This window comes from Macrobrachium rosenbergii, chromosome 29 (assembly GCF_040412425.1).
Source record: "Macrobrachium rosenbergii isolate ZJJX-2024 chromosome 29, ASM4041242v1, whole genome shotgun sequence".
In the NCBI taxonomy this organism is placed as follows: domain Eukaryota; kingdom Metazoa; phylum Arthropoda; class Malacostraca; order Decapoda; family Palaemonidae; genus Macrobrachium; species Macrobrachium rosenbergii.
The window spans coordinates 20,594,306-20,607,083 of NC_089769.1; the positions used below are offsets into that span (position 1 = coordinate 20,594,306).

Sequence of the window (12,778 nt, forward strand, 5' to 3'; positions counted from 1 at the left end):
TCTCTCTCTCTCTCTCTCTCTCTCTCTCTCATATGAGAGCACGCAACTATTGGTACAGTTGCTGTGTGTTGGCAAATACCTATATTTTTAAGAAATATAGTCTGATCGATTTACACTGTTGTATTAATCTTCAACTCGTGAAAGAACTGCGGTCAGCTATTTTGATCCTCCTATGTTTTAGAAATGTTGAAATGTATTTTTTTTTAATTGTCTGGCTTCCAGCGTTATAGATTGCTAACTGGAAATATTGATAAATTGTCTGGCCTTCCAGCTTTATAGATTGCTAACTGGAAATATTGATAAAGTAAAGAGATTTCTAATTTGAAAGGCAGTGTTGGAAACTTTTCACTAACGTCGTTTTCCCCGTAGGGGGCTAGTGCCGTCATCGCACCTCATGCGGTTCACTGTAGGCATTACTTAAGGTTCTTGGCAGCGTGCCTTCGGTCGCCAGCTGCGACCCCTTTCGTTCCTTTGACTGTACCTCCTTTCATAGTCTCTTTCTTCTTCTTACTTTCCATCCTCTCCTAACAATTGATTCATAGCGCACCTGCGAGGTGTTCCTCCTGTTACACCTTTCAAACCTTTTCCTGTCAATTTCTGTTTCATCGCAGAATGACATCGTGGCTCCCAGTGCTTGGCCTTGGGCCTAAATTTTTTATTCAACTCAACTAGCGTTTTTTTCCTCTGCGAACCATTTTGTTATTCATCGTGGAAAAGTAACACACATTCCCTCTAATTTAGACGGCGTTTTAAGAATGCTTAGTGATGATCCCTGATCAGACTTACGAACATGTATCACACTTACGAACAGTGAACCATTTAACAATATGTTAAATAATATTTTCTTTCATTTTTTCTCATTTGTCATGCCACTGAAGGAGACTAGCAGCTTCAAAATGAGCCCCAGAAGAAGCATTGCAGGAGACCTGTAAATGCTTAAGTAGTTAGGTGTAATTATGTGTTTATTTTCCCGGTTTCTTTACGTTGATTTATATTTCACATGTGTCTGGTGATGACTTAATTTTCCCAGCGGGTATAGAATTCCATTAAAGGAATGAGGATTGGCCCTCTTGCTGTTTCTGTTCTTCAAAGCTAGTAGAAACTTGATTGCCATTTTCGCCAAGATCTCCACCGATTAATGAAAAAAATTAATGAGAGGCAGATTATGGTGGTTTCTGTTGCAAAAATGAGTGCGATTGTAGATACTGTTAAGAATATACAATATATTTGAATATTACAAGATATCAACGGATGTTTCGATGCACATTGGATAAAGGAATTGCGATATGGAAAAAGTCTTTCTGTCGTTTTTCCCCTCTTTGCAGTAAACATGCAAACAGTATTTTATACACTTTAGTCTGGATTTTATTGATGATGTTACATCGGTTGTAACATTTTGTACACACTTGTAGGCACACAAACGTATGGGTTAGATTGAAAACTGTGACAACCAACCGGGACTGTTTTTAGTATTATCATGAAAACGAGACATCAACAGTAGTTATCAGCGCTGTCACCCAGAAATGCTTAATAGTTAACTGACAGCGAACGACATTTCCGTTTTGCTTTCATATCCTGTATTAGTGGTCTTATTCCTTTACTTAAGCAATTTAATATAATTTAGTCGTTTTTAGATTACGATATATTGCTTTGCCTACTTTTATTCAAAGTTTATATGAGGTATGGTATGTTTTTACAATGTTGTATATAAATATAGTTTCAATTTGTTGTACACAAAGTAATTTTTTTTACTCTAGTAAGAAAGGACATTTGATTAGTGTACTTTTGTTTAAAAATAATTATTTTGTAAGTGAATTACTCTGCAAGGGAAATGTTTGAAGTATTTTGGAGATAGATTTTCCTCCAATTTGATCTCAGTGTCTAATTTTTGTGACTGCGCGTTTTACGGCATTTATACAAATAAGGTAGTTTATTTTAATTAAAATAGTTGGGCATGCAAGTAAGGTATGTTTTGCGTAATTTAATTGTTCTTTAGACATAATGTCTTTCGTAATTATAGTATAACTATTGATATTCTCTTTTTACGTTATTATTTTTTCGTCTCTTACGTTATATTCAAGTCTGAGATAACTGGAAGACCCATGACGCCAGAGATCTTTGAGAAGCCATTTCCTTGTTGGAGGGTCTTGAATAATTCAAAAGGGGGATTAGATGCGACTTTGCGGCGTTTCTTTTGTGAAGAAAGAGGTCCGAGGTTCAGAGGTTCCCCTCCATGACTCTCCTGTTCATTCGTGGATAGTGTATGGACAGATAGCCTTTCTGAGGCAACTGTAACTTGTATTCAGTACAACTGACTTCAACTGACGTCCCGTGTCAGTTATGGACGGTTATAGCAGCGGCGTCAGTTTTGACAGTTCTCGCGGGACGGTTTTTGTGTTCGAGGTAACATTTCCCCTTTCATGCCTTTGTTCTTGTTCTCGTTCTTCTCATTCTTCAAGAAACTTGATCGGAGACACGTACGGTGCTCGTGGATGGCCGCCTGGCTCTTGCAGGTCGGCCGAGTTTTTGTTGATGATACTTTCAGGTGTGTGTGTAATTTTCAAGTTACTTTGCGGATGTCAACATTGCCTTTAACTGGACTCCGAACTGTCGTTTTTTTTTAAGTAAAATGCTGGTGTCAAGAGTAATCTGATTTTGGATGTGTTTCCTTGAGTGTCATTTTGTCATTGGCATCTGCTTTTGCATTTTTTTTAGATCAGTTTATCGTTTGAAACTGTAGATATAAGGCTAATATTACGTTGAAGACTGCAATGTTGCTTTGTCCATTCTGGAAAACCTGACGCTCTTGAGAGCAGATTTTTAACGTGATTACGACATGAGTTTTCACCGAATCTCGAATGTTTTCTCTGCCTTTCAGGTGTATTGTGGGAAGTGAGGGGTTTTGTGTACAGGTATATATTGAGTCTATAAACGCAAAACTGTGTGAATATTGTCAAAAGTATATGCAGCAGAGAACCGATGATTAAATGTGCTGTAGCTACACTATTTTTATTGTTTGAGAGAGAGAGAGAGAGAGAGAGAGAGAGAGAGAGAGAGAGAGAGAGAGAGATTGTCCATTCTGTAATAAGTATGGAAAATGTTGCCAATGTACTGCAAATCTCGTTAATATTCCTATGTAATAAATAGTAATGACATTAGTGATGTTCTTACACCTGTTGAATAATAGCTTCCATGCTGATCCTAATTTTCATATATAGGTATCAGTATTTCAGTCTTGATTATGCATGATAATTACACTTCCCCGATAATAAAATATGCAACAGTGCAGTGGTCATCTCCTGCTTTAAGATTATACGATTTTAAGCCAATTTGGGCACTGAATGAGGTGAAACCTGTTATTCGGTTACACACCTATGTGGTCCCAGTGCTTGGCCTCTGGCCTAGACCTGGTACAGTATTTCATTCAGATCCTTCGGGCCAGCCCTATGAGAGTTGATAGTCAGCTCAGTGGTCTGGTTAAACTATTTCGATAATAATAAGAATGTAGACTGTCTGGTCCATGTCAAAGTTGTCAAGATAATTTTCTGATGGCGTTCTCGTCGTTCAGTGATTTAGTGGCTGGTCATCCAGTTTGCGATTCTTGTGCAACCTGTATTTGGCATTTGATGGACTTACTGGCTCTCTTGCTAGCAGATATAACGTTATTTTCTCTCTCACTGCTCAGTGACTTGAGTTGTTTGCCCTCTTCTCGGTCTTGCTTCCCGGGGCCAACCCTCTCACGCACGATCACCTAGTTTCTTCAGATTTTACGACCTCTTATAAAAAGGAGGTCCGGTTTGCGCATGCACAATCTCTCTCTCTCTCTCTCTCTCTCTCTCTCTCTCTCTCTCTCTCTCTCTCTCTCTCTCTCTCTCTCTCTCTCTCTCTCTCGTAGATCTGTGAACAGGCAGCTAGCAGCGTTAGGTACCTCAGGGTATTTTCAAGAGTATAATATTTTGTCGGTATTATTCAGCGTGATTCCTTTACCGCCGGCTAATATGTATTACTATTTGAGTTTCAGCTCACCTGTTTTGTAATGTTTTTATTATACGTCCTGCAGAGTGTATTGACGATTGAAAAAAGATAATGTCATTTAACTAATATAAAAATTTATTTTTCATATTGCTTGGATCTGGTAATAGCAAACAAAGAGACTTTGTTTTGAAATACAACCTCTCGGGCTTTCACCCTATAGCAAATCCCTTGAATTTACGATGGCCGTAAAATTCTATGACCTGCTGAAACAAGAAAACGCTGTACTGAAGCAAAATGCTTTAGACGGGACTTCGAATACGGCTTGGCCATTAAAGTCCGCTTTTGATTTAGTTTCCGTTTTGTGAATTTTGTGAAAATATCAATGTCAGGCGACGAATCGCAGTTAGTCTTGGTGGGAAGGTAGGAGGATGCTCTTGATGGCGCTGTCTTAAGTTCATTTTCCCCTTTCGAATCCCCTCCCCCTTCCAGATGAAAATGTATGTGATCCCCTTCTCTGTTGTTATTGCCATTTTATCCACACATTCGCACGTCTACACACACAAAAGAGAATAAAGGTGGAAGGGGGATAAGGGATGCTGATGATAGTGGGATTTATAGTTTTCTCTATGATCCCTCCATTCCCCTGTACGCTTCAGTTTCCTCACTTGTCGTTTCCCCCCCTCCCCCGTTTTTCTCCTCCATCCTCATTTTCTGTATCCCCTTTCGGCTCTCCTTCCATTCTTCCTTTCTCTTTCATCCTCCATAGTCTTACCTTTCCTCATCTTCAGTCTCCTGTCTCCTCTTACTCTCTCCCCCTTGCTTTACTCCTTTTTTTTTTTAATTCTTCCCGGTCTTCTCTCCCTCCTTTCCCTATTCTTAATCGTCATTCTTCTCCCCCCTCCCTATTCCTCCCTCTTGCCTCTGTCTGCTCCCTCTCCTCCTTTTCGCTCGGCAGATTTCTTTGTTTTAAGAAATGTCTTTGTCGGAGGGGCTCGATTCGAGGCTTTTCTCTCGGGCCATTCCAATTTCTCGCCCGTGTCTCTCCTTTATTGGTCTTGGCATTTTTCCTTCTCTTCGTTTCTCTTTTTCCTCTCTGTTCTAATCTTCAGTCACGTGTTATTTCGTTATTGAGTCGGAGTATCGATAGTTGAAAGTTTAGGTCGAATTTTATTAAGCTATATATATATATGTGTATGTATGTGTATATATATATATATATATATATATATATATATATATATATATATATATATATATATATATATATATATATACTATATATTATCTTTCATGCGTAACCGCCAGGGCAGATCATACTAACATGGCTCTTTGACTGGACATATTGATCTCAGCAGATCTGCCTTCGTAGGTTAAATGAGCCACATTTAGTCACGCTCTCTATGTCACCCTTTCCAAAGTTATCAGTAATTTTTCCTCAGTTGCTTTTACTTTTAGTAATCTGTAATCAAAATTGGTCCACCTTTCAGCAGTATTAATTGTTTTGGAGTTATTAGTTCTTCGGAAAATTTCAGCCTATCCTTTATCAAAAATCCGCATTTTCCGTTAATTTATCAGAGCACTGCATTCCTGTCAAGTAGTATCTGAGATTTCTCATTTGAGTGCCGTAAATTGTGTCTCGTTATCCAAGTCAATTTGGCTTCGTAAGCTGCAGGCTTATCGAAACTGAACTAACCTCTGGCTATGTTTTGGTTCTTGTATTCGCATTATCTGCTCCTGTGGTTGGAGTACTACACCAAACCTTTTATTATGCATATGGAAGGAACTTTCACTCGCCAACAATATTCCACTACATCCTCATGCGCCTGTGCTTCAGGTTAGCTTATGCAACAATTCTCGGCTTGTTTACTTATTCAGAGAAGCAACCAAGTTTCTCTCTCTCTCTCTCTCTCTCTCTCTCTCTCTCTCTCTCTCTCTCTCTCTCTCTCTCAATATGTGCAATCAATGTATGCATGTGCTTGTATATACAAGTAGTGCACCTCTCTCTCTCTCTCTCTCTCTCTCTCTCTCTCTCTCTCTCTCTCTCTCTCTCTCTCTCTCTCTCTGCAGTGTATCTCTTGTATATAAAGTAGTGTACCTCTCTCTCTCTCTCTCTCTCTCTCTATTTGTGCATGCAGTGTTTGCATGTACTTGTATATACAAGTAGTGTACCTCGTTCTCTCTCTCTCTCTCTCTCTCTCTCTCTCTCTCTCTCTCTCTCTCTCTCTCTCTCTCTCTCAGTATGTTTACATAAATGCCCATATTAATTTTATTGCCTTTGAATTTTCATTTTTTTCGTCTTATTCGTTTCTCTTTCCTCTTTGCGTCCATCGTAAATAAAGTAATTGTAATGAAAACAGTTATCCCATGGCTTGTCACACTAATACGTGGAGGTTCGCAAATCTTCTGAGTATGGTAGTTTGAAAACAGGTTAATTGCAGATCATATGTTGTTCGGAATATGCCCCGAAGTTGCTAGGTAAGACCTCGGCCCAAATTAGGGAATACAGGCTTCAAATTGTCGACCGCAGTAACAAACTAGTATCTTGTGGGTTGTGACTGGGATTCTAATGGACAGTCTGTTTTAGTTCAACAATTGCATATGACGTAAGATACAATAACAGTTCAGTTGTTGTTAAAAGGGAAATATTTCAAGCGATGGTGTGGATGACAAAGTTTTTACGTCGTGACAGTATCCATTATGCTTGCGTAAAGAATGAGGCAGTTGAGTTATTGCCACTTACGTACAAAGCCTGATTGGTACTGATACTGCCCTTCCTTTATAACTACCTTTTTTACGGAAATTATTTCATTTACAGGAAGATTTTATCTCAGTGAGGCTTTCTTTCTGTTTTGTATGATGCCAGTGCCTTTGACCTTTTATCGCCATGTTTGCAAAACTTAATTTTTAGTTTTCTGTAAAAGAAAACTTGAGATGTCATTGTCTGCCCGTCCGCACTTTTTCTGTCCGCCCCCAGAGCTTAAAAACTACTGAGGCTAGAGGGCTGCAAATTGGTATGTGATCATCCACCCTCCAATCATCAAACATACCAAGTTCCAGTTCTCTATCCTCAGTAGTTTTTATTTTATTTAAGGTTAAAATTAGCTATAATCGTGCGTCTGGCAACGCTATGGGACAGGCCACCACCGGGCCGTGGCCGAAAGCTTCATGGGCCGCGGCTCATGCAGAAAGCTTTATTGCGCCGAAGAAACTTCTGCGCATTTTTTACATTTTTTTTTATCGCGCAAGGGGAAGGGGAAGATTGCGAAGTCATGTTCGTAACTCGTCGTTGATAGGCGCAACTGTGAGTAATTAACTAATACAAGCATCTTGTATAATGACCCTCAGGTGAAAGTAACCTCCTTCAGCATCAGCTGCTGCAGGTCGTTGCGTTTTAGTCTTTTTTTGTTTGTTTTTGTTGTCGTAGTTTGATAATGGAATCTAGATGCGTCGTGACTGGTCCATTCCTGGTCACTTGTCGGCCCTATAACTGATATGTCTTTAACAAGGGTTACTCCATCATAATGGTAAGGCTAATATTTTTCTGTTGGTATGGGTGTGTCATTTTCGTATGTCTTACCTTGTCGTAATTTATTATTATTATTATTATTATTATTATTATTATTATTATTATTATTATTATTATTATGCGCATGGTCATGCATGCATGTATTGCAAGCTACACGCCTCCCAGATGACTAAGCAAGAAGCCTCCAAAAGAGAGAATAGCCTCAAGTGAAAAGAGAAAATAACTGCAAAGAGAAGAGGGTAAAGGAGGATTTGACTTACCGTATGTCCTGTCCTTCGAGATTAACCTTCCCAGCTTGCATTTGTCCATTTACCTCTTCGAAAGTTTAAGGTTGCCAGTTGATCTATTGTGTTTTTGTTTGGAATTTGCATGAATTTCATTGTTTTTCTCATGTTCATATTTTTAGGAGCAAGTTAATTTTTGTGCTGATACTTGATTTTTCAGTGTTTGACTATATTTACTTATTCTTTTTACAGGGGAGTGGTCCTATGTGGGAGGATTTTCTGAACCGCACCAACAAGCTCCATCATGCTCTCAAGTGAGTAATTCGCATAGCTTTGTAGTCATCACCTTAGCATCTTTAGATATTCTTTAATATCAAGGAGAATAATGCTCATTATTATAGTTAAATTATTACCTTGTTTTATATTCCTATTAGTCAGATGGTTGACTTCGCTGATGTCATACACTGTGGCTTTTTATACCAGTCTAATTTATGATAATTCGAAAATGTGTCACTATATGCATCGTAACGCATGAGAGAGAGAGAGAGAGAGTTTATTAGTATTCTTGCTTTGGTGTACGGAAGTGAGTGATAGAGCAAGAGAGCTCAAAAATGAAAATGGATCATGATTTCAGTTAAGTGGCTGTTTAACTTTGGTTTGGGGTTGATGCAAGGAATCGCCAGAACTAAAAAGTTCTTTGCTGTTAAATGATGAAACTTATTTACATAACTAGTACTAAACAAGACAAAAGCCGTTTAAGGACACTTACATGTTTCTTCAAAATAGAATCAAGTGAAAATAAAGACGTTTTGGGTAGTCAAAAAAAAAAAAAGTAGGAATGTAATCTGGGTACCACTTTCCAATACATATAAATAGGACACGATTGAGATATTTAACTCGGTCTTACATTTCGTGAAGATAGCAGTGCCCGTTGTTGGCAATGCTTCTCTGGATCCTGGTTGGCATGCTGCTTTATTACGTCCGCAAGAGCTTGTTTTCATATTCGGCCAGTTTTGTTTGACCGCCCGTTTCTGCAATGGGAGTACGTAACCCGAATTGTATGGATGGTTTGGAGATGGGATATTTCTGGGTTACAGGAAGACAGTGGTGTTCCTGGGGTACAGGAAGACAGTGGTGTTCTTGGGGTACAGGAAGACAGTGGTGTTCTTGGGGTACAGGAAGACAGTGGTGTTCTGGGAAGTTATTACTGTTATTATTATGTGCACTCATTTCTGTTTACGAAGCTGAAGGTGGCTGTTAACCAGGAAATCAAGCTGCACGTAGTGGAATTCCGCTGAATGGCCTTCTGGGTCTCTGTGTGGCCTTTAAACCAAATTATAATTCATTCATTCATTCATTCATTCATTCATTCTTTCGTTCATTCATGAATTCCAGAGAGAGAAAGAAACAAAGCAGAAAAGCCGGTGGCAATGAAAATGACAAATAGAGAGGTTAAGGTAACATTTGCATTTGAATATAGTGTAAATATTTTTTTGGGCGGAGAGGAGTCGAAATGCACTCTAACAAGTAATTGTATTTTTTTTAGCAGAGTAAATGTTATCACAGGAGATAGTATTAGTTTCCCGAAGGCTAATTGCCGGGTCACGGTTGTTTTAGAGTTTTTTTTTTTTTTTAATAATACTTTGCCAGAATGTTGGCTTTTCTTGTACAGTAATACAGTTTTCTAGGGCTGAAATATGGTTTCTTATATCTGGACACAAGTTGCCGTAGTATGCTCAAATTAGAAAGTATGGAATGGGAATGTAAAATATGGTTTATTTTGGTAGTATTTTTATGTAATTTTGAAGATTGTTATTAATTAACGCATTAAAATTTCGCAAAACCCATACTCTCACGTCTTTGATGATGATAGAGGAATCCATAGTTTTTAGGTGGGGGGGGGGTAAGTAGAGGGATGCATGCTAAGTCAGTCTAACCTAGCTTAGGGTGCCATGTCCTACCTGACTAGGGGAGGTGGTAGGGTGATCCGTAACCTAACCGGTCCCGGGACGTTGTTAATTATGGCGTGAAATAAAAGTATATTTCTCTGCCTAACCGTTGCTAGGACCACACACCCTAATACTGTCTTCCCGGCACAGTGACACAATGAGGACATATAAAAAACGAAATAACGCCTTTCTACGTAAAAGAGCTTAAAATTTCTCTTATTAGTGGTGCATAGTTAGAGAAGACAAGCTTGTGTTTGTTCATAGATTAAGCCATAAGAAAGCCAGACATGGTGGTCCCAAGTGAACGAAACAAATTGTTCATGAAACTAAACTACTTATCTAAAAAAAAAAAAAAAAAGGAGTCGTACTCAAGTTCTCACAACTGTTTATTTAAAAATTCGAGGGAAGTGTGCAGTGGGCTGAGGACTTTCTGTTGTTAGATTAAGGTGGCCTTTTGCTATATCACTGTGTTAGGGACAAGTATAACAATCCATAGCGGATATTTAGCATAATACAGTAAAGGAAATTCCGTACAAAACAACAGTTTAAACCACATGAAAATGACCGTAACCTCTTCTATTAAGTTAGTGTCCAAGGAGGAAGCAATTGTTTTCAACTAATCTTGCTCCTGATAAATTGAACAAAACAGGCCTTCAAGTTGATTACTACAGTCTTAATAATGAAACGGTGGTTGTGAAATTGATACAGAGATTTAGTAAGATGATAGCTGTTAAGTAGATCTTACAACTCTAGTAACAGAATCGCGCTGTAATAAAGTTAATAACTAATGAGATGGTTAGTTCCAAATTTCGATATGTTTGGACACGCATTCACTTTATTGTTACCCCATTTTTACCCTATTTGAACCCCTTAATTCCTTTCCTCTTTTCCGTTGCTTTGTAGATCGCTGGAAGGCTGGAATTGTTTTCTTAATCGCATCTGGGAGTTCTTTGTGACAGCGTCGTATAGAAGGACTTTTTTTTTTCTCTTAAGTCAGCTGTCAGATTTATTGAAGCTCATCGTCAGTTCAAGGAGGGTTTAAAGTGGAGAACGGTCTCATATTTTCAAGATCTTTTATGGAGCGAGGAGAAAAGAAAGGAAGTTATGAAGATGGCTTATGAGAATTTAAAGAGAGAGAGAGAGAGAGAGAGAGAGAGAGAGAGAGAGAGAGAGAGAGAGAGAGAGAGAGAGAGATGCCATAATAAATTGGAAGACAAAATCGTGGTGGTAGGCAACTTGGGTTTAGTTACCTGTATTTTTGACATTTTTTCCAGAATTTAATTTTTAGCATTAAACTGTTGTAGTCTATTTTGAGGAGAAAAGGCAAAGGAAGCGTTTGATAAAAGAATATTTTTAAAATATTACAGCTGATGTTAGTTGACTCGATGTATTAATTTCATTTAGTAACATATCTCTATTCATCCTTTGCGTACTCTTTTCAGTACATGAACAGTAGATGGGGGAGGGGAATATACTTTTACGAAATTATTCTGTAATTTCTATCGGTATAAGGACTGTAAGCCCCCAGATGATAGACGGCGGAGGAAGATACCTTATAAATCTTGGTTTAGTGTAATTAGCGTAAGGAAGAGTGGGGAGCACTTTCGATTAAACTTCTCATGTCAGATATAGGGGAGGCGGATCTGCCTCCCTTTGTGTCCCTGGATACTTTAGGCTCACTGCCGTCTTCTGGTGACGTTTTCTTTTCTCTGCCCTCTTCTCTTCATATGAGAATTTTTCTACTTCTGCCCACTTAGAGCATCGCCAAGATTGTAGAAAACTCGAGAGACAACGGAGGGAAAATGCTAGTAATTGAAGGACTTTTGCGAGTGTGGTCCTTGATGTGACCCGGTGGTGTGGAGTGATAGCTTGAAGGGTAAGCGACACGTGACTCCCAGACCTGCAATTTGACCTGATCTGGGCGTTGTGGAAGTGGGGATGGGTGAAAGGGATTAGGGGCGGGGGCGGGGGGAGGTGGATGATCACCTTGATGAGCGAAGAGGGGTGTAGCCATTGTTTTATTTAGATGATGATTTACTTGAACATAGGCTAAGGGTTGCTTACGGGTGTCACGCTTTGATTTGCTTTAATGCAGTCTCCTTGCATTTTATTGAATTCTGTAGTTAGTTTGTTTCTGTAAATAAAAATTTTACTTTTGCTCTCATAAACTCGATACGAGCAGCAGTGTGAAGTTATAAATCTGATGACATTTGCTCAGGACTTGTAAACCCGTTAACAAAAAAAAAAAAAAAAAAAAAAAAAGGTTCACAAAATGAATAAAAAAAGTCTACAAAATTTATGAAATTTTGTCTGCAGCTTCGAGTCATTTTGTTTGTACCCACTGAATGGGGCTGAACGAACACGGACAACTGGGAATCGAACGCAGTAATTTGAAGCTATTAAGGCACCCGCATTGCTTCCATGCTGTAGTAAGGCTTCATTCAAGGGTGAATGAAAGGAGGGTAAAATGATAAGATACGAAGTCAAGGGTGTTACTTATAGTGATATCTGGTGATCGAGATAAATTTATCTTGACGTTTGGTGATTCACACGAGGGATATCCGCACTTATCGTTCTTGTTTATGAGCAGCTATATTTTTGTAGAATTTCTATCGTTTTGCACTTATAAGTTTAACCTTTTTTATTATAAGTGACTCAGCTTTGATTAACTAACCCACGCTGGTGACCCAAGGTCACGTTGGGATTATGATGCAAAATATCGTCGATCTCAAGTTGAATACTTCCGAAAGTTGCTGGAGGGTCAACCCCATTAAAAAAGGGGTCCTTAGTTCTGTAGATCGTGTTTCACAGACTCTCCGCTTTCCCAGACTGGCTTGACCCTTGGAGATGCCTTTTGATATTATTCGAGAACAAAGACTTAAGCGAGCACCATTTATGCAGTGAGCTAACTCATGCAATTGACAATAACTTTCATTAGAAGCAATCTCCTCTGTAACATTATGGTGGTTCCTCCCTAATCCGAATGTTGGAGGAGGGCGTTTAATAAAATTTCTCAACTTGTACTTGTATTCCATTATGAAATAATTCTAATTCTCCCAAGCAGTTAAGTATGTACAAGCATTTGGCTTTTAGTCAGCTGTTTT

The 12,778-nt window shown here is 38.7% G+C and overlaps 1 protein-coding gene across 14 annotated transcripts in view; it reads left to right on the forward strand.

Annotated features, from left to right (window-relative positions):
- Positions 1-12,778, forward strand: part of mim (missing-in-metastasis) — a 347,917-nt gene that overhangs the window by 37,254 nt on the left and 297,885 nt on the right. For all 14 annotated transcript variants that reach the window (XM_067131216.1, XM_067131218.1, XM_067131217.1 and 11 more), the window contains one exon: positions 7,978-8,039. In XM_067131216.1, the coding sequence (XP_066987317.1) occupies positions 7,978-8,039 (62 nt within the window). The remainder of the gene's footprint in view (positions 1-7,977; positions 8,040-12,778) is intronic.